This window comes from Ambystoma mexicanum, chromosome 1q, assembly GCF_040938575.1.
Source record: "Ambystoma mexicanum isolate Mex_15411 chromosome 1q, UKY_AmexF1_1, whole genome shotgun sequence".
NCBI lineage: Eukaryota > Metazoa > Chordata > Amphibia > Caudata > Ambystomatidae > Ambystoma > Ambystoma mexicanum.
This window is the reverse complement of record NC_090922.1, coordinates 1,033,695,707-1,033,721,972: the sequence shown is the minus strand read 5'-3', so window position 1 is coordinate 1,033,721,972 and position 26,266 is coordinate 1,033,695,707. Positions and strand designations below refer to the sequence as shown.

Here is a 26,266-nt window from a genome sequence, read left to right as displayed (position 1 = left end):
TGAATCCACGATATCCAATTTCCACACCTGTTTGTGGCAGGTCAAAGGAGTCTATCAGGGGTCCATTTGTCAACAACCCTATGTGTGGCAGCGTTGGGTGTGACAGTAGACAAGGCAGCCAATAAACTAGACCTTTTGGTGGCAAGAGGGCCGTGAGGCTTTGTTTATGGGGCGCCAGTTAGAGATTCCAGCACTGCTTCCTCTTTGTCTGCATATATAGATTGCTTTCTGCATACCATTCGCTGGAAGCCCATTTTCCTCAAAGCCAGGTGGTAAGTGCTCAGCAAGGTTGTCACAACCGGTGAGGCAAGTTCCATTACAACCCAGTTTGTGGGGCTGTCTACTTTCGGAAGTTCCATGTGAGCAATATCTTCGCTTTGGATGTTTCTGAGATCGGGGATGTTCTGGAATAAGTTCATGATATAGCCACAGTTTATAAATGGCCTAGATGCTCTGGGATTTATTTCTTCCAGTTGTATCCATTTGCCCAAAGATAAGTCAGCATGGTCATATGAGTTCCTTTCGCAGCCTCCTGAGTTGTGCTTCTGTCTGATGATGTATATTGGAATCAATTACTGGTCTCTCATCGTTGTGAGTCGTATTGCTGACAGGACAGATGTTAAGTCCTTTGTAGCCTGCTATCGTTTGGGAGTCGATTTAGGTATTCATGTTGTTCATGTTATTCTTAGGTGTCGTCTTGCATGGTTTTGCAGTAGTGTTTGGCGCACATGAACTTTCCAACCTGCGCAGGGTCGGCTTCATGGCAATGTGTGATTCAACAGTCAAAAATGAGGCAGTTAGGGCAAAGTACTCACCCGATCTTTTGGTAGCCAGGGGAGCCAAAGTCAATCCTAATCCGTCTTGGTCAACCACGGCTAACCACTCCTCGCACCATTCTCTGCCCTGGACTCTGCGTGGCAAGTGAAGGTAAATACAAAGATCCAGGCAGGCACACAGCAGGGTTCCTCCTCCAAAGCAGCAGCAATGCAAACCAGACTTTCTGCAGCAGCGAGGCACCATGGCTAACTACTCTTCGCACCACTCTCCGCGCTGTGTTCGGCGCAGCAATGCAACTGAAGTTAAATACAAATATCCTGGCAGGCACACAGCAGGGCTCCTCCTCCAAAGCAGCAGCAATGGAAAGCAGACTTTGTCCAGCAGCGAGGCACCACGGCTAACCCCTCCTTGCACCACTCTACGTGTTCATTAAGCATTATCTGTCAGTATTTCTTAGGTACTGTATAGATAGTTCTCGTTTCAAAAACAGTCACAAGGCATACATTTGATGTTTCCTATGATGGAAGATATAAATTGAGAAATTAAATGAAGAAAAGCAGTCTTTTACACATTGTCCACAATGAACTCACGACCTGCGGGACCTCATAAGGAAGTTCCCACAGCACTGTAGAGAGACTGAGGACCTGCGGGAGGTAGCACCGAGCCTTAATTAAACATTAGTGTTTGGAGGGAATGTCACAGATGGTTGGTTTTGATGAGAAAACAGTGACCTATCTAAAGACATCAGGCAATTAAAGCACTGTTACCTGATGATGAGGGCATGGAATCCTTTGCAGGGGAAATGCGATACAGTACATCACCAACAGAGCGGGAGAGGCTTGCTGTAACAGATTGCATAAAGGAGTTGCCATCAACAATACTTCGGCCTCACTGAAAAGGCACCCACTGGTGTAATTGGAGTCTGTAAATACTGTGTCCCCACTCTTCGTTATGTAGCATTGTATGGCTTGATTTTGGTTCTTTGACAGAAATCCAATAAATCTCAAACCAAACACCTGGGGACATTCTCCCCTTTCCAGAATATGGTCATGGACATTTAAAGCCGTATCAGACTTAAATCCACAAAAGCCCCACCTCACTCCAAAGGAAAATAAGGTTAGCAACAGACCATATTTGATACAGCACCTTACTGAAACCCAAAGCAGAACGCTTCTAATAATCACAGAAGGTTTTCCAGGAGTATTTGTCTGCAATGGTGCACCTCACGAAGAAAGCACCTAATCCATCTTCTTCATTACTACACTGGAGGCTGAACTAATCTCTAATCATGATTATAAAGTCCATTTATTTTGGGAGCTTGCTACATATGACTCATATTTTCTTCACCTACCAAAGGAGAATGCACAAGTGCATGAAAACGTCAGTGCAGGGGCATTGAGCGTAGGCAACAATAGACCTCTGTGTGGTTCTGCAAGTGCAGCCAGAGGATAATTCTTCTAAAATGGGTTTTCATGGACATTATTCCATATAAATGTGCTGCCGTGCTACTTGGACAGAGGCATGCGGTTGTAATTGTGGATACCCACTTTACTGAAGAACTGTAAAGAATTCCACCTGCACTGGCCATCTCATGCATGAATCTAATCATCAGAAAGAGGATTCAAGCGTCCAGCCAGTGATGGTCAACGCCCAGACTCTAACTTTTACATCTCTTTTCACTGCGATATTACTAGAGGTTGCATAAGCATGTTTCTAGAAGGATTTTAGATTTATTTGGGGAAGGACCACCTAAATCAATATGAAATATTCATGTCAGATCATCTTAAAGACTATGCCTGGCACACGTCTCCATGTAAATAGGATATATTCATACCACCCACAAGCTAATTCCAGAGCAATCATGAGAAGAAACCATTGCTCCTGTAAAACTAACCAACACTCATCATAGAATCAGTGGTAGAAGTGTAACAAAAAAAGTAGTGGAACGATGGTCTCAGCAAGGGAGAGGGTAGGTGGAAGCATAGTGCAACCTGTAACACGTTGTTGAGGCTGCGGCATTGCATTGCAATAGTCTGAGTGACTAGTTACTAAGGTTCCTATTACAACTTTAAAATAGCACAGGGACATGAATGGAGAAATCCTCTATATAGAATGGTGAATATGGCCGTAAAATGTGGAGGAATGGTAATCCGAAAGAAAAAGTAGTGGAACACTGCTCCCAACAGTTCCTGCTCACTTCGATCCCTGCATAGAAGGAAATACAAACTAAACCCACCCTCGTCATAGAAGAGAAACAGGCATGAGTGGGTGACTGCATTTAAAGAACAAGTGATCAAACACTGGCAACTACTCATAGTGTTAACCCACTGTACTGTCTAGATTCAGATGCGTGGAAATGTGATGCGTCCACCTAAAAACTGATGTATCTTTTTCCTTGTTCCAGGGCTGCTCAGTTTATTCCAGGTGCTGCATACATGGCAGGATTCTCTGAAAAGTTACAGAAAAATCCCTCTAAACAAGCAAAGGTCATCCTCTCATTAAGCTCTTCAAGAACCATTGATGTAGTTCTCCAGATGCCAAAGGTAAATATGGCAGCCAATGTCAGTAGCAGAGTCTCTTCCTGGAACACATTAGGATCCGGATTGAATACCTTGTTTCTTTTTGTTGGCAGCGTGCACTGTATTACAGATCCATCCAGCTCCCACTGGCAATCCCGGCTGGCCGACCTATCCAGGTCTCCAGCAGTCAGTCCCCCAGCTGGAATATTTTTGCTGAAGCCCCAGACTTCCTCTTGGACAATCTGAGAGGTAAACATCAAGCAAGTGGTCGAATGTACATGCTCTGTTAATTTAAACAACAAAATCCTACTCTCAGACATAAAATCACCACACTCTGAAGCCTGTCTCATTATATGAACCAGCAATCCTCATTGGGTGGACGACATTAATGCATGACTTCACAGAGTCATAGATTAATTACTGTAGAGTGCACAAACGTGAAAGGACAATCTAAGAAATAATTAATACAATCAGGCAGATTTTCAAAATATTGAACCATTGTACACAAACTAGCAAGTAAGTAAATCTTGGGAATGGAATATTTGATGCTGACAATTTATCACAATGCTTAAATGCCCCACTTTCAATGTATGTTGTGATACATAAAGCCCTTGAAATGTTCCTTAGGTCACTGCACAGTTACTAAAAACAGGATCACCACATTCAATGAAGTTGCATTTAATTACTCAATGCCTGAGAGTTGCTACCACGTCCTGGCCAAAGACTGCAGCCCTGCGCTCAACTTCCTGGTGATGATGAAGACTTCGGAAGTGTCCCCTGACAAGAAGGCCATCAATGTCAAACTCGGCAGCCAGTGAGTATTTCTAATCTTCTGAACAATTTGACCCTATATCCTAAGGGTGGTCTTCTATTTTTCTTTATCGAAGATCAGCAAAAATTGAAAGATGTGTCCTGCATTGGGACATTTTTGATAATGTCATATTAGCATATTTTTTATTACATTGTTTTTCTAATAACAATGAAAGGTTATCAACTTTTCATGCACCAATGCATGTGCATGACTGTTGTTGGCTGGTACATTGCTGACAGGTATTTGTCTTAAGGCCTAGTCAGCAACCCATGGATGGAATGGCATTTCAGCAGAATCCCATCTTAATCAATAGAAGAGAGGGAGAGGGATATTCATGAAGGCACATTGACCTATCGGATAGAGGGAACACTTTCTAAGGGTTGTAAAATTGAGCACATAAGAAGTCCATGTTGTGTCCTTTTAGGACTTTCACTATGTCGAATGTGGCACTTTAAATAAAAGTAATAAACACACATAAGAACACACACGTTTCTAAGTTAAGTGATACAAAAAGCTGAACATTGGGAGCAGAAATAAAGCATGAACAAACTAATAGATAAAGCAGTGTTAAAAGTTGTTCAGTAGACTCTCCAACCTCAAATATGACATCAACATCAAATGTACTGTGAACGACAAGGCTTCATTCTCATTTGCAGCGCTGTCGGAGGAGTTCCAGCCTACGAATCATATATCTATGCCAATTAAACCTACGTAATATATCTTGTCTAACGGCCAGCAAATGCATTGCTGATTTGTACTCAGTTAAACCAATACTGTAGATTCAAGTGCAAAGCACTCTTCAGCCTGTGTCTGTATACAAATGAATTCCAGCTGTCTCCATCAACCATGTAGGATTTGATGATCTAACATCCTTTTTGACCCGCTACAAAACTATGCATAAAAGTGTTGCATGTCCTTGAAGCTGCCCTACCATAATTCCCATGCGGGGGGTGGGGGAGAACCCTAACCAGTGGAACTAAGTAATGGCTGAAAAACATGATGGACCACTGTGTACAAAAAAGTACAAAACAATAGGTGGTAAGGAAAATTGGAACTAGTAAATTGCTTTTCTCATAAGAGAAAGTGACAGTACAATAGGGAATGCAACATGTAGACAAAATATAATCCACTGCACTTTTGTTAATCCTTAATATCAAAATTTGAAAAGCAAATCTGAACAGACAATAATGAAACCTGGAAAAATGACCTACCATCTACTCTTAACATATGTGTATATTTACTTTCTTTATATGTTGGTTCCAAGGTAATGATAATGAAAAACATCCTTGTGCATCCTTTTGGCTCCTAAACTTTCTTCCGACCTAGGCATCTAGAGCAGACCCCACACTGATCCCCCATCTCTACAGACACGTGGTGTCCCTGTAGGGATGCAATGGAGGGGGGGGTGCAGGGAGTCTAAAACTTACACAAAAGTCAGACCAAAGGACAGCACCCTACCTCCAGCCAGACAACCTCAGGATTGGACAACATCTGCCTTCCCATGTGAGGGAGTATTGAGGAAAAGCACTGCCATGTGGCACCATTACCATTGTGTCTATTAATTACAAAATGTTTTAAACTGCTATATTTGGGATTTCTGTACCTGAAGCTTTATTGACTAAGTAGAAAAATGTGTTATCGTTCTCGTGGGAGATCACACGAAGATTTTGGGAAAGCTCCTTGAAATACATGACCATGATCCTATTTTCTTTCCCCTCTTAAGTGATATTTACATGTCTCCATCTGCTGACTCCCTGGAGCTGGTGATTAATGGCATTAAAGTGACCAGCCTGCCATACCAAACACATTCTGGTGAGTAACTGGGTTTCCTTCATGTAATGAGAGGATCTATGTGATTACATTGAGTTTTTTGTGCAGTAGACGATTTTCGACAAATGATTTCTTTCTTATATGACATTTCACCACAAATGTATGTGGGGGTAGACCCCCACAACTCCAACACTCATTCCCCACCTTTATTATTACTCTAACCCACCACCCCAGAATATATTTGGGGCGAAATTCTTCAAAAGACATTCAACAAATTAGCCTGCGGCAAAATCTAACTTGATGGCATCTACCAATACATGATCGGAGACTTCTAGGATTCCCGTTTTTCTCTATACAGAGAATCAAACTATTTAAATTGACTATTAGAAGTGTCTAGCATGCACATGCACTTTATTGTACGTTTTCTGCAATACATACCTTCATTACCAAATAAAATAATTCATTGGTTACTCAATGGACAGTACAGGTGTCATTTTACCAACATAAAAAGCATTTTTTAAGTATCTAATGTTGGCAAATGGTTACGGTCCAATCAATGACCCACCTCCATATACTGTGGGTTTACTCATAATTTTGGAGGATAACTTAATCATTCACACCTATTGTATTCTTTGTATACATAGACAGATGTTTATATTTGATCTTGTTCTCATTACAAGGGGAATCATCTCACTCATCCCTGAGAAATTCTGGTTATTGCTATTGAGGATTTGTAAATCCCACATTAGTAATTGGTCTCATAGTGCTCCTACTGCTTGGAGGATTAGTCTGTTGAAAGGAGCTATGGAAATATGCACATATTATTCAAATGATTACAGAAGAGATGACACAACTTGTTTTCTTAATAGGGACCAAACACTGTAGATGTGTTTCAATGTAATTGAGTAGAATCTGTCATGATCCAGGTCCCTTGTTTTGAGGTGTGAGGGCTCTATTACCACACAGTATGAAGGTAGAGATTCTCATCAGCCAGGATGAGTCAACACTCCCATATTAAGTCTTCTAGAGACTGCATAAGGAATGTAAATTAGACTTTAACCAGTGGGAGCCGATCACGTGGTTATTTACAAGCATCTTCCATCGCAGAGAGACTTTGATGGTCACAGTCGGTCTTTCACCCACTGAATGATATGAATTATATGCTTGCATTCTAAAATTGGAGCACAGTGATCTTCATTGAAGTCACTTACTGTAATTTCTAAGCAGTCTTGTCATGAGTTGTCACTCAAGAGTGTATAGGCCTGATTTACAAAGCATTTTTCCATGTGGTTTTCCCCATTGAAAAACATGTTTGTAAATCAGGCCCCCTGTCGGCTGATGAATCTTTAGTGCTGCTCTGAGGTTTGCAGACATTGCAATACAAAGCAAGACCATGTACCGTGTTCTATTCAGCATTAACAGCACATACCTATCGTTTCATTACAGACCCTCACCTGTTGATTGCAAAGGAGGCTGATGGGCTGTCTCTGAGGGCCCCAGACTTCGGCATTGAGAAGCTCTACTTCGACGGAATAACATGCCAGGTACACCAGCCATTTTCTACTCATGCCTCATCAGCAATGTTTACATTATTGCATGTACTTACATCCGGATTTTCTATTGCTCTGTCCTTGTAAAGGTGGGAACATCCTTGTGGATGAAGGGAAAGACATGTGGTGTTTGCGGCCATCACGACGACGAGACCGAACAGGAATACCAAATGCCAGATGGATTAGTGGCTAAAGATGAGGAGAGCTTCGCCCACTCCTGGATTCCTGCAGAAGACTCCTGCTCAAGAGGTAACACAGTGCTGCTTTTTTTTGTATTTACTATTTTATTAGTTTTACAAACATAAACGAAAAACACATCTTAATAGCATCAGTTCAATAAACACAAAAACAATACGAACTAATATCACAGATACATCACAGTAGATTTAAAGTCAATAGGCAAACTATAGGGATCAAGACAAACTTTTCAAGCAAAAAGATCTAGGAACATACCCCAAATATCCTCATATAAATTCATCTTTTTGCTTCTGTAGATAATAATTCTCTCCATCCTGGCCACCTGTCTAAGGTCATTAGATGCCCTGTAAAACCAACATCTTTGAGATCAGCCACCAATTATCGTCGCCCAGAATCACACTTACATAGTCAAATTCTACATCAAGCATGAGAACCTCATTCATTTTCAATAACACCTTCCTCCAGGAAGAGCTCAGTTCATAGCATTCCCAAATCAAATGTTCAAATGTTCCTTTAGAATGTCTGCATATCCAGCACGCTTCTGAATCAAGAAGACCCCTTTCATGAAGCCTTTCAGGTGTCCAAAAGACCCTGTTCAATATCTTTATCTGACGACTTCTTTCACCCAGATTAAGAGATGTTAACGCCACATTATTACAAATGTTTAGCCACCTATTTTCGCTCATCTCAGATTCTACTGTACCTGACCATTTGTCCAAAAGTTCCAAATGTGGCTACTTGTATTGATTGAACTGTTTGTACACTCCTGAAGTCATGTGGCCTTCTGATTTGTAGTCCTTCAGCCAGGTTTGCTACCCAGTGTCAGCAGTAAGAGTTTCTTCATTAAGGCCTTCTTTAGTTTTCTGTAATCCCCCTGAGTGCAATCCTGGAGGTCTTTACTTGTACGCAATTGTTTGAAATTAAGCAATCTTTGACAGTGCTGCTTTTTTCAGAGAATAATTTGTTATCGCAGTGGTACAAGCTCCCCTGAACCATATGTATGTGTAGAGGAGAGGAAACATGAATTGTCGTAGGTACTTACGTAATAAAAGTTATAAAAGGCTGTCGATAAAGGGTAGATTTCTGGGCACAAAAAATCTATTTAATGAGCTTTAACTCAAGTAGCTATGTCGAGTGTTCCCCTAAAATATATCCGTATTCAGGCCGTTTTGAGCTGTGCCCACTTTTGCCATCAGTTATGTACATATACATCAGATAAAAACAATATTTATATCGATAACATAAACATGAAATATTGAAAGATCGGGCACTTAGTTATACCTAGGATCACACTTCTTGCTATTAACAGATGCAATCTAAAATAATCTCTTGATATCATTTCACAGTTTGTAAACTGCAGCGCACACTCGTGAAGCTTGAAAAGTTCATTCTCATCGAAGGAGAACCTTCCAAGTGCTTCTCAATTAACCCTGTTCTACGTTGTGTGAAGGGATGTTCGCCAACCAGGACTACTCCAGTTACTGTTGGCTTTCACTGTCTAAACACTGGTGAGTTTACAAAATGGCTGCTTTGGGAGCGTGCCCTGTCACATGGTGATGGTATTGAGAACACTTGTATGTCACATTCTGACAAGGGAGGTGTGTAGCGCATGACAATACTATAATATCATGATGTGTTATAAATAAATAAATATAGGCCTCTGATATGCCTTCCTCTTACATATGTTCATAATGGGCCACCATTTGCAGTGACTTAATTTCATCACATTAATTCTACCGCTATCTGTCACCTCTCTCCCCCTAGTAAATTTACAGGGCACCTGGCAGGGTCCTGATATACCCAGGTGGGTACAAGTATAAGTATCAAAGAATCAGGATGAGAGATTCCAAAAGCAGCTTCGTGGTTTTGAACATACAATTTTATTTCAAAACTATCTCTCCCCTGCTGGTAAAACATCAGGTTTACCAGCCACAGGGGGTTCTGACATGTTTCAGATTGTACACTCTCCTATTGGACAAAATCTTTTACTTTTTATAGTTTTCATTATGTGTGGTGTGAGTTCAATGTAGCTTGTCATGCAAGATGTGAGACCTTTCAACCATGTAATGTTGCCCTATGCCTGGACTGGCCAATAGGGAAACAGAGTAATGCCCAAAGCTCAGGAGCAGCATGGCAATGTGTGCCAGTTGTGTTGATCAACGTTTAATGAGTTACTTCACCTAGAATTGTTATACCATTGTTATTGAGCAAATATCCTTCAACATTCATAATTCACAACACGTTGTTACCAACCACCCTCCTCTGCCACTACTCAAACAGTCTGCTGCAAAAGAAATAAATTGTGACTCTGAGCCACTTTCTCACGATTCCCTGAGCCAATGTCATACCCCAGTCCACTAATGTCAGTGATCTGCATCCTGTGCCTATCCCGATGGTTTGGACTAATAAGTAATGCTGGTATCTCTCATCATTTACTCTGATGGCCAGGTATGATTGGATTTGTGATGCTCCTTGCCTATCACATAACCGAATTTAGAAAAATAATCTGCTGCAGCAGAAATAGGACGGCTTTTCTCGGGGGACATACAAATGTATTGGCACTTCATATGGTTATCTCCACTTCATAGTCTATTGTTGACCCCTTTCATCTTTATGTACATATTTCTGTTTTGTATAACTAAATCCCCCGATCCTAGTAGGTTGGAACAGTGGAGCGTACAGAGCCTCATTCACAAGACATTTTTCAAATCAAGTGACACTCCACCACAAAAGATTCTGCGCATTTGACAAAGGGCATTTAAGGACCCATCCCGCGTTTTGCACAATTGCTTAAGGCAGAGGATTGTGTTGAGCATTTCTAAACATTTAAAAAGTGCATCCTAAATTCACAAATGGAAAGTGCTTTGAAATGAGCAAAAAATAAAAGGGTTTTAGTGTTCTGTTTGAAAATGGAGCCACGTCTGGCAATGAGTGAGAGGTGCTTTTGTGGCCCTTTAGTGCAGTTTTTGTAAATGGGGCAGCAGCAGAAAGAACGTTTATTGCTCTTCCACTTGCATTTGCGTCTTTCAACCAGTGATAGAAGTGTTTTATTTCATTTGAAAATAAGAAGCGCATTAAGGCCCCATCCCTGTGTAATGAACTCCAGGACAGCCAATAACGCACTCGTGTCAGGAGTGTGCTTCTGATACCAATGCATGCAAACTGTCAAGACAGATAATGAGGTGACCTGCACATTGCCAAACATCTGGGATCTAAATCAAGTGCATCCTTTGTCCTATTTTTAGAGGTTGTGTGGGCAAATCTCGAGCCGATAAAAGTGAGTGGGTGGGGGGGCCTCTGTTGAACAGCCGTGGAATGTAGACACAGGCACTGGTAACTCTCTCGAGCCATAAATATCCCCCAGCATTCTGAGTCCCAATTCGATTTTACAAGACAACGTATCTGATATACGGTCATCCGAGAGGTTTGGCAACATTCCGTGGTTTGTCAGTAGAAAATTGGAGCCGGGAAACCAGAGATCGAGCCACAGTCGACCGACATCCTTTGGAGCTGAGAGGACCCCAGGCCATCTTAACAAGCACAGGAGGGAAGATGGACACTACGCAATGAAATCTGTGGTGGCCTGCAAGCGTTGGAAGATTGGCACTGTTCAACAGTATGGGCAAACCACTGAGATGGCCCTACCCGAGATGAAGTGACAGTCCCCATGTGGCTAGGGCTCGACCGAGGTGACTGACATCCGAGGCAGAGCTGCTCAAATGCAACCAACAGCACTGAGTAAGTGTATGGGCGGAACAGACCATGCATTCTCAGTCAGCACATATTGAAACAGTAAGAGTCGGAGGGGGCCCCCTCCCTCAGCAACGCTAGTGACTTGTACACTGTGGCCGTTGTTAAAACAGTAACGGAACTAAAGACACAGCTCTCTAAATATATGTTGGAACATTTCCCACAAGTTTCAGGAGAACTGGAGCACTCCCGTGGGGGCAAACTCAGGAGCCATTGAGGCTATATATACAGATGGTTGTGGGAGTGTGACTGAAGGGAGGCCTGGGTTGGTTTACTAGCCCTACCCACAAGGACACAATACTTCTGTGGTATATTATAAATTTGAGACCTGCTCAGAACAGTAGCAGACTCAGACGGTAAACAGCAGCATAGTTTTGAGGAAGCGGGCCAGGACACAAATGGGGGTCTATTGACACTCTGGCCTGCCCCTACTGAATCCTAGGGACACAAATTCTGAGAGCAGATCGAAATTGGGCACTACCTGTGAAATACTGGCGGTAGTGTGCTATTGTGGACTTGTTTCTCTTGCCCCTCTTCCTCCATCTCACGGTCTTTTGTGACTATGGCAAAGGAAAAGGGGACAAAGGCACTAACTACATCAGAGCAAGATGCAACATTTTGCAACAGGGCCCTGCGGGGCCACTCAATCCTCCTCAAAGATAATCTCCATCTCCGAAGACACGTCACAAGACCCACATGTCTCGTAGAGTGACATAATGGGTGCCATCCAAGAATCTTGCACATCAATGGAGGAGAGTGTAGACGGCCTATCTTCAGAGATTTGTTAGCAATATGACAATGATGGGGTTGGAATTTGCAACTTGCACACATCTAACAATTCCTTTGACAGGCTTCTGCCACAAGCTATACATTTAACTGCATTTCATAGTGCATTATTTCAAACTTAGGATAGTTACAACATCAAAACCAACCTACTTTTTCCCCACCCCTCTTTTCTTTCTAACAGATGCTTCACTGGATCTTGCTGATGGACAGGCGAAACTTGACAAGGCCGAAGATATTGTTGAGACAATTGATGCCCACACGGCATGCTCCTGTGGAGCTCAGCAGTGCGCGGCTTGAAACAACCACATAGTTCTTCAGAAATCTGTCATATTATAATTGCTCTTAAAATTATTTGATTTTACTAAATTTAAGGATGAAAATACACCTGTAAATATCAAATTTTTCAATAAAACCTTTGTTCATTCAAAAAGTCATCAATTGTTTAGATTTACTTTCATTTAATAAGACATGATTTTGTTACTTAACATGATTGTATCGTTCTTTGCCATCCACTCTTATTGTGCATAGGTAAAGCATAATGAAATACTGCAAGCGGTAACATGAAATAGAGCTTGGGCCAAATAGACAATGATGCTTAGGGTGACCACCTCACTTCAGTAAGTTTGTTCTGGACCCATCAGCAGCATAACATCATGCTAAAACCCAGTATGAAATGTGGCATGTGGGAACCCGCAAATGTCCCACGATTCTCTCGGAAGGTCTGGAGACATAATGAATGGTCCAGCTCACTTCCTGCTCCCCTGTGGGTTATGCTTGTCTCCATAGTGTGAAACAGGGCCGATTCATACCGGGAGATGGCAGGACAACGGGTGCTGTAGCTATTGAGAGCATTGCATTTTCCTTGTGTGTGTTTGATTTTTAATTCATGTGTGTGGCATTGTATTGTGTACTGTGCTTGTTTTGTGAAATTCATTTGCCTTAACTTTCCCACTTGCAAAAAAAAGAATAAAACTCTTTGTGAACACATGTTGTTATGCCCTTACAGATCACAGCCTTTTAATCTCTTTCCTTTCCACCTCCCCAAAAACAGAAAAGTACAAACACACTATGAAACCCTTTTTGCTACAAACTGAAAGGAAATATTTCCCTTAGTGTCCCCCCAACAATTTTTTTGGACCAAGTGAATATTTCTGTGAGCATCTCACCTTGAGATAAGGAGGAGGGGAAGCAGCTGGAGGTGGCACACAAGCAGGCAGAGGTAGTGGGGAAGCAGGGGATTGGGCAGGATAAGGCAGAGAGGAAAGGGCAGCAGGAGGTGGAACATGAAGAGTCATAAATTGAAGGTCAGCAGTAGGGAAACATGAAGAGGTGGATGAGGGGCTGTGGGTAGTACAAAAATTGGTGGAAGAGGAGTAGAAGGATGCAAGGCAGGAGGAGGCAGATGAGGGATGGATGGAAGTGGGTGAGTGGCAGAAGAATTAGGGGAAGCAGGAGGTGAAACAGTAGGTTGATGCAGAGCAGGAGCAGGGCAACAATATGGGTCAGGGAGAAAGAGGGGCATGCAAGAAACTGACAACTGCTGGTGATTCCAGTCTTGTTAAGGGACGAGCAGCACCAGGGGACATGACATACTAAAGGGTCCTCCACTTCAAGTCATTCTCCACCATGAAACAGAGCTCAGTGGTGTGAGGAAGAGGCCCAACCACAGTCAGGGGCACCAGCTGCAGCTATCATCCCTGCGCTGATTCAGTTGACTCAGTTGGCTCTGTTCCCACTGTGTCCTTTCTGTACTACTGTAACCCTCGACATTTACAAAAGGCTGAGCATAGGGGCCAGTGGCTGTTTTCATGAAGACCCAGGGTGAGCTAGGGAACCATCACATGGATCCCTGGCAAAACTCCATTGATGTCTATGGGGGAAGGTACCAGCCTCAGACTCTTGTAAACCTTATTGATAGCTGTGAAAGGAAGGTCCAGCAGTAGATCCTGCGAAACTCCATTTTAAACCATGGGAGAAAATTCCAGGATCAAGCCTGGGATAGACCCATTAGTAACTCTGGGGAGAGGTTGCCACTTTAGGCTCTTGAGGGCAGTTCTAGCCGTCCTTCATTACCCATAAGGAGGGGGCCCATACATGAGAAATAGAGCCCCCAGCTTAGTATACAAATGGGGGCCTGTCCCGTTATGGGCTCCGAGCTGCAGCCTGCAGACACAAAAAGAGACAATGGGGATTCAATATTTTCTCAACTCTGCTACCAATTAGAAAAAACAAGCTTAGACAGTGATTGTTATCCATTTTGTCATCCAGCAATGGTACTATAGAAAACAGAACTTCAAAACAGAGTTCTAGTTACTTGCAATTCTTTGGTGGATTTACCTGGGAAATTTGCAAACAAAGTAAACAGATAACTGTAGTCTGCAGGACCGATATGGGTACAATATTTACACAGTCAACAATTGAGAAAACTCTCAGAGCGTTTTTCAGGAACCACGCTGATACATAGTATCCTCAGCATTGTTCCCTAAGCAATTCAATGTTATCGGAGTTACACAGAGGAAATTCTCCTGCAACTAAATCTTTTTGAGACAAAAAGGTTTCCCTTGCTCATCTGGGGTCTTCTCAACTAGTGTTGCACAAGCGGAGAGAACAAAGGGCTTTGGAGAGTGGAAGACAGTCTCACAGTGAATCTCAGAGGAAGAAGATAACAACATCTAGGCCATTGGGACATCGAAAATGATGGAAGGAAATAAAATAACCTCACACCCATGCCCTCACAGACCACATGACTGCGGCAACATGAGCCAGACCCACACTAGGCCAACCCATCCCACCCAGGTGCAACAGATGGCCCTAGGCTTCACCATAAGGGATGGGGGACTATATAAAAGGAGAGCTGGCCAGACTCCTTTTGTAAAGTGTTGGAGTAGGAGCAGGGTAGGAGTGTTTAGAGCAGAGCAGCTAGCAGTAGGCATATTAAGGAGCATGGAGATTAAAGGAGGTAGTTGGTGGATGGGAGGAGAAGGTTGTTTTGGGTGAGGAGGCGGGTTTCCATCTAAGAACAAGCCTAAGAACAAGTTATTGGTAGGGATGGGCTTATCATCTGAGTGAAAAGGCTTATCAAACAGTTTGGTAGGGTGGCAGAGAGTTACTGTCTGAACAGGTATTGTTGGGAGGAGGAAGGTTAACACAGGGTTGGACAGTGGAGACCAAAACCCTTCACTGGTGCACAGCTGGCAAAGATAACATCCTTGTCGGGGGCATGAATACAAGTAGCCCTATTGCCCAGACCCCGCCCATAGCTCAAGCTCCCCCTCCGGTAGCTCAAGCCCTCCCGCAGCCACAGACCGTGCGCATAACACTTCCTATTAGCCAATCAGGCCCACAACAGACACTCCCTGTTCCCATTGTCCCATCCGCACCTCCCGCCTCAGGCACAGACTCGGTACTGTCCGGTCCTCCCGGGGTTGAAGTTGAAACTGTGGGTGCAAGAGGCGGGACTGACCAACGGGGGTGCACGAGGGTAACCCGCAGCGCAATCAGCAAAGAACGGAAGGTGGAATTGCAGCAACAGGCAGAGATGTATATAGACGGGAATGATGGGACGGCAGCAGTGGCTTCGATATATGACTTCCGTAGAAGCAACGAAAGACAGGTAGTGTTGGATTGCATGGGTGAATATTTGGTGGAGAGATGGAAACAGCTAATTGGGAAATTACCACCGCAGCGATTGTTAGATTTGAATGCATTAGCACGCTGTAGGAGAGGGATAAAGAAGTGAGAGAACATGTATATAGACTTTTTGAGCTTAAAGATGAATTGGATAATGATTATGCCGAAATGTTTGCTACACCTGGGTACAGGAGTAGGGATATCGGGAGAAATAGGAAGGAAATTGTAGAGCCATATATACAACGACGACATTCAATGTCATCAGTAGAAAGGGGCGATAAGTTAAAAGTATGTATACGAGAAGCGTTTAGATGGATGTCGGATCCTAGTATCCCCACAATGGAGATACACGAGATATTTGATGAATATTCCATGCCCATGAAAAGAAAAGCACTGCAGTCGATGGCTGAACATTTATTAGACAAAGATATAAAAAACGATAAGGCCAGCCCACCCGAAATCATGGCAGTATATAGAAGAGCACTAGAGCGAGGGACAGGAGAAACAGCCCTATCATTGGATCTGGGAATATTGTTACATCTAAGAGAAGGGGAGGGCGGTAAGTGGGGCATTTCCTATGAGAGAGGTCCCACCTACCTTTGTGCCCAAAGTGGAGGTTTCTGCAGTGGGCTGTGCAGCAGCGCAGGTGATACCAGCCCATTACACCGCCCAATATGTGCATGTCCCCTTTTCCAGACAGGAGGTGAACAACATAAAGCAGACGATTCCTGATATAAGAAAGAATCCCGCAGGGTTTTACAAAGAAGTAGAATCCTGCCTACAATCATCCGTGCTTACCATGGCTGATATAGACCTAATATTCCAGGTGATCCTGCCAGCAGACATATGGAAACAAATAAGGAAGGTAGATGACCCAACAGCCTTTGGCACCACATGGGCGGACTTGATAATAGAAGATAGAAATAAAGCGGTCGGAGGGACACCAGGAGCGAACCTGGTGGCATTACCAGCACGTATAGTGCAGAAGTTAAAAGAAATTGTCCCAGAGAAAATAATTCAATGGGACAAATTGACTGCATGTGTACAAAGCAAGGATGAGTTGGCTACAGATTATTTTAATAGATTTGAAGAAGTATTCACAGACTTCAGTGGGCAGGATGTGGGTTCGGAAGCAGGAAAGAGGTTATTTGTTGACAAATATGTGAGGGGGTTAAAACTTCCAATTCAGGATCTAATAATGACATCAGAGAGTGCATGGCAAGCAAAAATGTTGGGCGAAGTATTGCATATGGCCCAATATTATGAGCGCAGAGTGACTGCAGGAAAAGAAAAAGAAGAGAGCGATAGGGTAAATCTAAAGACACGAGTATTAATGCAGCAAGTAGTGGGACATAATAGAGGGCGAGGGAACACACAAGGAAGGAGTAATTCGAATATGCATGGGGGAACAGTGGGACCGAATCAGTGTGCATATTGTAAAGAGGAAGGACATTGGCGACCGCAATGTCCGCATCTACAGAATAGAAATGGGTCTGATCAGAGGAGACAGCATAGAGGACACCCAGGAGCAAATGGACCAAATAGTAATAGTATGCAGCAGCATCATAATAATGGAGGTAATCAAAACCAAGGACAAAACCAAAATGCCCCAAACCAGAGTCAGGGACAGCAAAATCAACAATATGGAAATCAGAGTGGGGGAAATAGAGGGAAGAGTGGAAATGTTTTCGATACACAGCCAAACACGTATTACAGTAATAGTAATGATTACACATCGGACGATGTGTTATTTCCCCAATAGGACATCCCAGGACAGGGGTCGGAACCAGTGTCTATTCCCGTGAATCAGAGAGGACCCTACGTAGAAATGAGAGTCGGGAATGAGGAGCACCGCTTTCTTGTAGATACAGGAGCACAGAAATGTTCAATAGACCATCACTTGGTGCCAGATATACCACTGTCAGGGCGAAAGAATATTTCCGTAGGGTTCGCAGGTACACCAGTCATAAACCCAGTGTCCAAACCAGTCCCAGTTACCATAGGACCATTTACTGAACATTGGGCCTCATTACACGGTAGGCGGTGGACCAAGGTGCTATTAGCACCTTGCTCCATGCCGGTAAAATACCGGCACCGCCTTGGCGGAAAGGGGATTTACCGCCCCATTCCAAGGTTGGAGGGGCGGTAAATCCCCTTTCCGCCATTGCCCTTCCCCATTCCCATTTCTGCCCCATAGGGCTCTATAGAAATGGGGAAGGCGCTAATTACGGCACCGCAATTTTGCGGTGCCGTAATTAGCTCCGAGGTCCCTTAGCGGGTTGGATATTAACGCCTGCAAGAAGCAGGCGTTAAATCCTCCAACCCGCAAAGGGACCTCGTAGTACGGCGGTAAGGGTTAACGGTCACCGTTGCCATTAACGGTGACCGTTAACCCTTACCGCCGTCCGTGTAATGAGGCCCATTGTCCTTTCCTTCTAACAGAAAATTGTGGAGAAAATTTGTTGGGATTAAACTTGTTGAAAAAAGTAGGTTCTGTTATACATTGCACGGCAGACGGAGTGTTTCTAACGATATGGCCACACGATGCCCCTGTGTCAGAATTCATGTCCGAAGCGTTACCAGGGGAACTAAGTAAAGTACCAACCTGTATATGGGCAATGCATGGCAACGATGTAGGATGTTTAAAGATAGAGCCAGTAAAGATTATTTTGAAAGAAGGTGTAACCCTACCGCGAATACCTCAATACAAAATTTCGGTTGAAGGTGAGAAAGGATTGAAGAGTATTGTTACAGATTTGGTGAAATTAGGGGTAATCGAGGAAATCGCAGGCTGTACATGCAACAGCCCGATTCTTCCGCTTTATAAAAAAGAAGGTAATGAGGTACCATACCATTTCATAATTGATCTACGCGTATTGAATAAGGTAGTAGATACGCGATTTCCTCTAGTACCAGACGTCACTACACTATTAACAATGATACCTGTTTCAGCAGAATATTTTAGTGTAGTAGATTTGAAAAACACATTCTTTAGTATTCCAGTGGACAAGGACAGTAGATTTTTTTTGCGTTCACATTAGGAGGACGATCATTTACATTTACGCGGATTCCGCAAGGTTACACGGAAAGTCCAACAGGCCGATTCATGGAATAATTAGCGCGGCGCAAGTAGGCAAAAACGTGCGATTCGCAGTGGAATAGCGAAAATCGCAGTGCAAGTGCGAAAATCGCGCGAAAAGCAGCGCACATCGATTCATGGAAGTCCGTGCACGAGAAAACCAGCGGATGTGCGATAAAAAAGTGCGCGGCGCACGTTGGCGCACAGGCCATCAAACAGCGTGCGCCAGGTCACAGCGAAAATCGCACAGGCCAGAGCGAAAATCGCACATAGCGCGGCGCACGCAACAAAAGTAGGCGGCACACGGGGCGTACCACTCGGAATGGGGAACAACTTGCCAAAATGTGGGCGTCACGGGGGAAGCACAGGGTACAAGTGCGCGGAACGCCCACACGCTCGCCTACAACACGTATTCATGGAATAGAATAGGGCAAAAAAGCGCACGCTCAAACCAGCGCACAGGCACAAACACGACCGCCACAAGAAAGCAGGCGGTAGCGTCTCTGCGCCTGGAAGAAATGTGCGCCAAAAGGTGCACCAACAAATAGCACCTATATACAGCCATGATGAATGCCCAATACTGTGGCCCTCCAGGACAAATGACGTGCAAAGGGGTACCCACAAACACAGACACGTGCTGACAGAAAAAAAACGTGTGCGTGTATACCGGGGTGCGCGGGAAGTCTCACACGCGAATTGGCCGGGTATGTGGATTACTGGGGTGCGCTGGAAGTTCCACACGCGATTAGGCAGGGTACGTGGATTACAGGGGTATGCGGGAAGTTCCACACGCGAATTGGCCGGGTACGTGGATTACAGGGGTGCGCGGGAAGTTCCACACGCGATTAGGCAGGGTACGTGGATTACAGGGGTGCGCGGGAAGTTCCACACACGATTAGGCAGGGTACGTGGATTGCAGGGGTGCGCGGGAAGTTCCACATGCGATTAGGCAGGGTACGTGGATTTCAGGGGTGCGCGGAAGTTCCACACGCGATTAGTCAGGGTACGTGGATTACAGGGGTGCGCGGGAAGTTCCACACGCGATTTGGCCGGGTACGTGGATTTCAGGGGTGCGCGGGAAGTTCCACACGCGATTTGGCCGGGTACGTGGATTTCAGGGGTGCGCGGGAAGTTCCACACGCGATTAGTCAGGGTACGTGGATTACAGGGGTGCGCAGGAAGTTCCACACGCGATTTGGCCGGGTACGTGGATTTCAGGGGTGCGCGGGAAGTTCCACACGCGATTAGGCAGTGTACGTGGATTGCAGGGGTGCACGGGAAGTTCCACACGCGATTTGGCCGTGTACGTGGATTTCAGGGGTGCGCGGGAAGTACGACACGCGATTTGTCAGGGTACGTGGATTTCAGGGGTGCGCGGGAAGTTCCACACGCGATTTGGCCGGGTACGTGGATTTCAGGGGTGCGCGGGAAGTTCCACACGCGATTAGGCAGGGTACGTGGATTGCAGGGGTGCGCGGGAAGTTCCACACGCGATTTGGCCGTGTACGTGGATTTCAGGGGTGCGCGGGAAGTACCACACGTGATTTGTCAGGGTACGTGGATTTCAGGGGTGCGCAGGAAGTTCCACACGCGATTTGGCCGTGTACGTGGATTTCAGGGGTGCGCGGGAAGTACCACACGCGATTTGGCCGGGTATGTGGATTGCAGGGGTGCGCGGGAAGTTCCACACGCGATTTGGCCATGTACGTGGATTTCAGGGGTGCGCGGGAAGTACCACACGCGATTTGTCAGGGTACGTGGATTTCAGGGGTGCGCGGGAAGTTCCACACGCGATTTGGCCGGGTACGTGGATTTCAGGGGTGCGCGGGAAGTTCCACACGCGATTAGGCAGGGTACGTGGATTGCAGGGGTGAGCGGGAAGTTCCACACGCGATTAGGCTGTGTGCTCCCAGGTATTACCTGTACACCAACCACGGCCCCTGCAGGCAGCACACACCACAGGGGACTACCCTGCACACCTGCTCATGTCACCCACCACCCCCACCCCCCAGCCACCAGGGGCACCCTCCACCAGGCCCCCACCCATGTCTCCGACCACCCCCACCCCCCAGCAGTGCAGGGGCATCCTCCACCAGGCCCCCACCCATGTCTCCCACCACCCCCACCCCCCAGCCACCAGGGGCACCCTCCACCAGGCCCCCACCCATGTCACCCACCACCCCCACCCCCCAGCAGTGCAGGGGCATCCTCCACCAGGCCCCCACCCATGTCTCCCACCACCCCCACCCCCCAGCCACCAGGGGCAGCCTCCACCAGGCCCCCATCCATGTCACCCACCACCCCCACCCCCCAGCAGTGCAGGGGCATCCCCCACCAGGCCCCCACCCATGTCTCCCACCACCCCACCCCCCAGCCACCAGGGACAGCCTCCACCAGGTCCCCACCCATGTCTCCCACCACCCCCACCCCCCCAGCCACCAGGGGCACCCTCCACCAGGCCCCCACCCATGTCTCCCACCACCCCCACCCCCCAGCAGTGCAGGGGCATCCTCCACCAGGCCCCCACTCATGTCTCCCACCACCCCCACCCCCCAGCCACCAGGGGCACCCTCCACCAGGCCCCCACCCATGTCTCCCACCACCCCCACCCCCCAGCCACCAGGGGCAGCCTCCACCAGGCCCCCATCCATGTCACCCACCACCCCCACCCCCCAGCAGTGCAGGGGCATCCCCCACCAGGCCCCCACCCATGTCTCCCACCACCCCCACCCCCCAGCCACCAGGGACAGCCTCCACCAGGTCCCCACCCATGTCTCCCACCACCCCCACCCCCCCAGCCACCAGGGGCACCCTCCACCAGGCCCCCACCCATGTCTCCCACCACCCCCACCCCCCAGCAGTGCAGGGGCATCCTCCACCAGGCCCCCACTCATGTCTCCCACCACCCCCACCCCCCAGCCACCAGGGGCACCCTCCACCAGGCCCCCACCCATGTCTCCCACCACCCCCACCCCCCAGCAGTGCAGGGGCAGCCTCCACCAGGCCCCCACTCATGTCTCCCACCACCCCCACCCCCCAGCCACCAGGGGCACCCTCCACCAGGCCCCCACCCATGTCTCCCACCACCCCCACCCCCCAGCAGTGCAGGGGCAGCCTCCACCAGGCCCCCACTCATGTCTCCCACCACCCCCACCCCCCAGCCACCAGGGGCACCCTCCACCAGGCCCCCACCCATGTCTCCCACCACCCCCACCCCCCAGCAGTGCAGGGGCAGCCTCCACCAGGCCCCCACTCATGTCTCCCACCACCCCCACCCCCCAGCCACCAGGGGCACCCTCCACCAGGCCCCCACTCATGTCTCCTACCACCCCCACCCCCCAGCACTGTGGGGCACCTGCCAGCAGGCCCCCACCCATGTCCAACCCATGTCTCCCACCACCCCCACCCCCCAGCAGTGCAGGGGCATCCTTCACCAGGCCCCCACCCATGTCACCCACCACCCCCACCCCCCAGCCACCAGGGGCACCCTCCACCAGGCCCCCACCCATGTCTCCCACCACCCCCACCTCCCAGCAGTGCAGGGGCATCCTCCACCAGGCCCCCACTCATGTCTCCCACCACCCCCACCCCCCAGCCACCAGGGGCACCCTCCACCAGGCCCCCACCCATGTCTCCCACCACCCCCACCCCCCAGCAGTGCAGGGGCAGCCTCCACCAGGCCCCCACCCATGTCTCCCACCACCCCCACCCCCCAGCCACCAGGGGCACCCTCCACCAGGCCCCCACCCATGTCACCCACCACCCCCACCCCCCAGCAGTGCAGGGGCATCCTCCACCAGGCCCCCACCCATGTCACCCACCACCCCCACCCCCCAGCCACCAGGGGCACCCTCCACCAGGCCCCCACCCATGTCACCCACCACCCCCGCCCCCAGCAGTGCAGGGGCATCCTCCACCAGGCCCCCACCCATGTCACCCACCACCCCCACCCCCCAGCAGTGCAGGGGCATCCTCCACCAGGCCCCCACCCATGTCACCCACCACCCCCACCCCCCAGCAGTGCAGGGGCAGCCTCCACCAGGCACCCACACATGTCCCCCTGACCCCAGGTCCTGACGATACTCAATCATGGCAGTAATGGGCAGCATACCCAGCACAAACACCCAGGCAAGGATTGCATCCACCCACATAGTGAATACAATTACATGATACAACCCCAATGGCAAGTCTGTAAATGAACACATGTCCGTCACACACACATACACAATGGGTGCAAGTGAATGTCAAAACCCATATCATGACATGTATGAAACCAATGAGAAAATACCACAAGTGAAAGTTAAAAAAACATGTATTAAAGATGAAAAATAAGTAAACAAATCAAACATACAACACAATAAATGGTCCATGTCCGAGAACAAATGTAAAAATAAAAAAAACAAAGTAATCCAAAAACAAATGTTGTCCAAAGCAATATCATGTGGAAGGAAAATAATGAAAAACCATTTCCTCATGGTGAACACAATAATTAATGAAAAAAATGTTTCTTCAAAAAGCAAACTATATACACGAATATTCCAGGGTCCATGAGCCCAACACCATAAATGAAACCTACTACTACCTAATGAAAATAATATATACAAAAAAGTGGCCATTGTCCGAGCGGTCCAAAAAAATAAAAATTAATAAAGGAAACCTAACACTTACTAACTAAATAACTATATACAAAGGCAGCGGGCAAGTCCTGCGGCTCACTCGTTGATGTTGCTGGCCAGGGCATCATCGAACTCCATGTCGATGTCCTGGAGGCGGGACTCTGTCCTGGCCCTGAGGTCTCGCAGGGATAACCCCATGTCCAGCTCAAACTCCCTGCGAGCTTCCTCGAGGCACTCAGCCCGCCTCAACGCCCGACGCATGGAGAACTCCGCCCTGACCATGGTGAGCCGCTCCTCTTCCGCCCGCTGCCGCTCCGCACCTATCCGCTGGACCAACTGCTCCCACACGGAAGACACCACCATCCCAGGGTTGCCCTGCCCTCCGGCCGATGCCTGCCCCTCTGATCTTGAAGGCCCCGAGCCTGCTGCTGCCTCCGACGCCACTGCCTCTGCCAGCACGACGGCATGCAGGCTGATGGAATCCACCGACGCCGTCGTGCACGTGCCCTGCCTGATGATGCTGTCACATCTTCCATCTGCTGGGGTCCAGTTGCTGTGTTGTCCACCCCTGCTGGACCTCCGACTCCTAACTGTGGCAGGGATGGGATCCCCACCCAGCTGGCTGCATTGGTCGGGGCAGGTCCACAGGGGGCCCTGGTGGCATCTGGGCCGGAAGACGGCAAGGAGAACGACTGGTGTATAGCCTGCACAGAGGAGGAGAGGGCCGCCAGATTGGACAACACATGCAGGAAACCCCCGAACATGGCCGATCCCAATTGGGCCACGTCGGCACGGTGCACTTCGTGATGACGTGCGTGCTCCTCCCGGGAAGCACGCACGGCATCACGAATCACAGCCGTGCGCATCGCGACCCCAATCAGGACCTTCTCCACACGGCCAGGGGTTCCCACGTCCGCAGGTGGAGGGGAGTCAGGTGACATGGACATCCCCTCTACCTGCGGACGGGCCTGGGACGTGGCATCCCTGCTGGTGCATGGTGGTGCACTCACAGGGTCAGGGACAGCGACATGCACAGGCCCCTCCACGGTGACCTGTGCTGCCTCCTGCCCCTGGCCCTGGACTGCACCACTTGCACCAGCAGGGATGCCCCACCAGGCCCCATGTGTGCCCCAGTGGCGGCCTCCTCCTCCTCTGTGCAAACCACCAACCTGGATGGCTCCTCACCGTCTCCCACCGTAGCAGGCCCCTGTGGGGGCTCACCCACCCCTTCCGCTGCAGCCGTGGGGGCATCCCCGCCGCCTTGCTCCACAGCGCCGTCTCCGCCCTCTTCTTCACTAGCCGCTGCGTAGAGGGAGACAAAGAACACAAGCATCAGGGCACTGTACAATGGTCCCCTAGACAGGAAGCAATAGCAGATGAGCACCACTGTCAAAGTACACTTCCATCATGTCCCTCCACAACACATGGGTCAGTCCAGGCAAAACACACACAGTAACAGGCATGGTGCATGCCATGGACATTTCCATGCATGTCCAATGGACTCTTGAAACATTCAATGATATGTAACTCACATGCATCATGGCTCATGCCTATCACATGCACACACTTCACCTCAGTCACATCCATCTGGCCCCAAACACACCAAACACAGCGGATACAAGGGTAATTTGGCTGCTTCACTGAATCTGTGCATTGTCACACACATGTGTCATGCATCCATGGCATGCACAAGTCACAGACACGCAGGTCAGGCACACAGACATGGCTACCATATATGTACCTGGCATCAGCACCCATCCCTCACCCCCACCCATGTCCAGGTACAGAGACTGGCATGCTCTCATGTTCAAAATCTGCATAGGGCTCCCCATGCGGCATTTGAACACATGCAACAACCATGTGGGTCACACATCACTGGTCGCACATGCATTACCATGATGTCCCTGCACACATACATGCATACATGGCCTATGGCACACATACAGGCAAGTATCATAGAACCAGCACACCGCAACATGCCCTGTCTCACACAGTAATGCTTGGACACTTACCGCTCAACTCCAGACGGGCCTCCCTCTCAAGGATTTGGGCGTGGAGCGCTCGGCGTACGCGTTCCAGGACCCTCATCTGGATGGAACTCATGCGGCCCCGGCCCCCCTCCACGAGGCGCCGGGCCTTCACAAGGGTCCTGGACCTCAAGTCCTCCCAGCGCTTCTTGATCTTCAGGACGTTGCGGGTTGCCACCCCCTCCGCGTTGATGGCAACCACACAGTCGGCCCAGATCCTCTCCCGTCCTTCCTTGCTGGCGCGGGACGATCCAAAGAGGGCATCATACTGCCCCAGGACATGCTCCACCAGGACACCAACTTCGGTGGCAGTGAAGCTGGTGCCCCTCTGCCCCTCTGGCCTGGGGTTGCCACTGGTGCCAGATGTGGAAGTGCCCGACATGGCAACCCCAGAGGCAGGTGTGGGTGGGCAACTGGGTCCTGGGGCTGGGCTGTGGAGCGATGTAATCCCAGTCGGGAGTCTTCAGTTCCAGCAGGGGTGGACACAGCAACTGGACCCCTGCAGATGGCTGATGTGCAGGCACCAAATGGCAGGGCACGGTGGCAGCAGGCAGGCAGGCAGGCAGCAGCAGATGGCACGTGGGAGGCTGCTCGGGGCACTGGGGGGGCAGTAACTCGGCCTTCTGGGCAGGAGCGTGGTCTTCCGTGTGTTTTCGCGTGGCCAGCTTGATACGGAGTGATTTGGCACGTGAAAATTCTGCACGTCAGCGTGAAATCCGAGGAAAGGCCCTTAGCGCGATTCTATTGGACCAG

The 26,266-nt window shown here is 48.2% G+C and overlaps 1 protein-coding gene across 1 annotated transcript in view; it reads left to right on the top strand.

Annotated features, from left to right (window-relative positions):
• LOC138540775 (vitellogenin-A2-like) overlaps nt 1-12,538 on the top strand; it is a 111,637-nt gene extending 99,099 nt beyond the window's left edge. The window contains exons 28-35 of the mRNA XM_069641709.1: nt 3,182-3,320; nt 3,410-3,545; nt 3,924-4,110; nt 5,831-5,919; nt 7,324-7,421; nt 7,517-7,676; nt 8,972-9,133; nt 12,343-12,538. Of these exons, the coding sequence (XP_069497810.1) occupies nt 3,182-3,320; nt 3,410-3,545; nt 3,924-4,110; nt 5,831-5,919; nt 7,324-7,421; nt 7,517-7,676; nt 8,972-9,133; nt 12,343-12,458 (1,087 nt within the window). The 3' untranslated portion in view covers nt 12,459-12,538. The remainder of the gene's footprint in view (nt 1-3,181; nt 3,321-3,409; nt 3,546-3,923; nt 4,111-5,830; nt 5,920-7,323; nt 7,422-7,516; nt 7,677-8,971; nt 9,134-12,342) is intronic.
• Nucleotides 12,539-26,266: the final 13,728 nt, after the last annotated feature.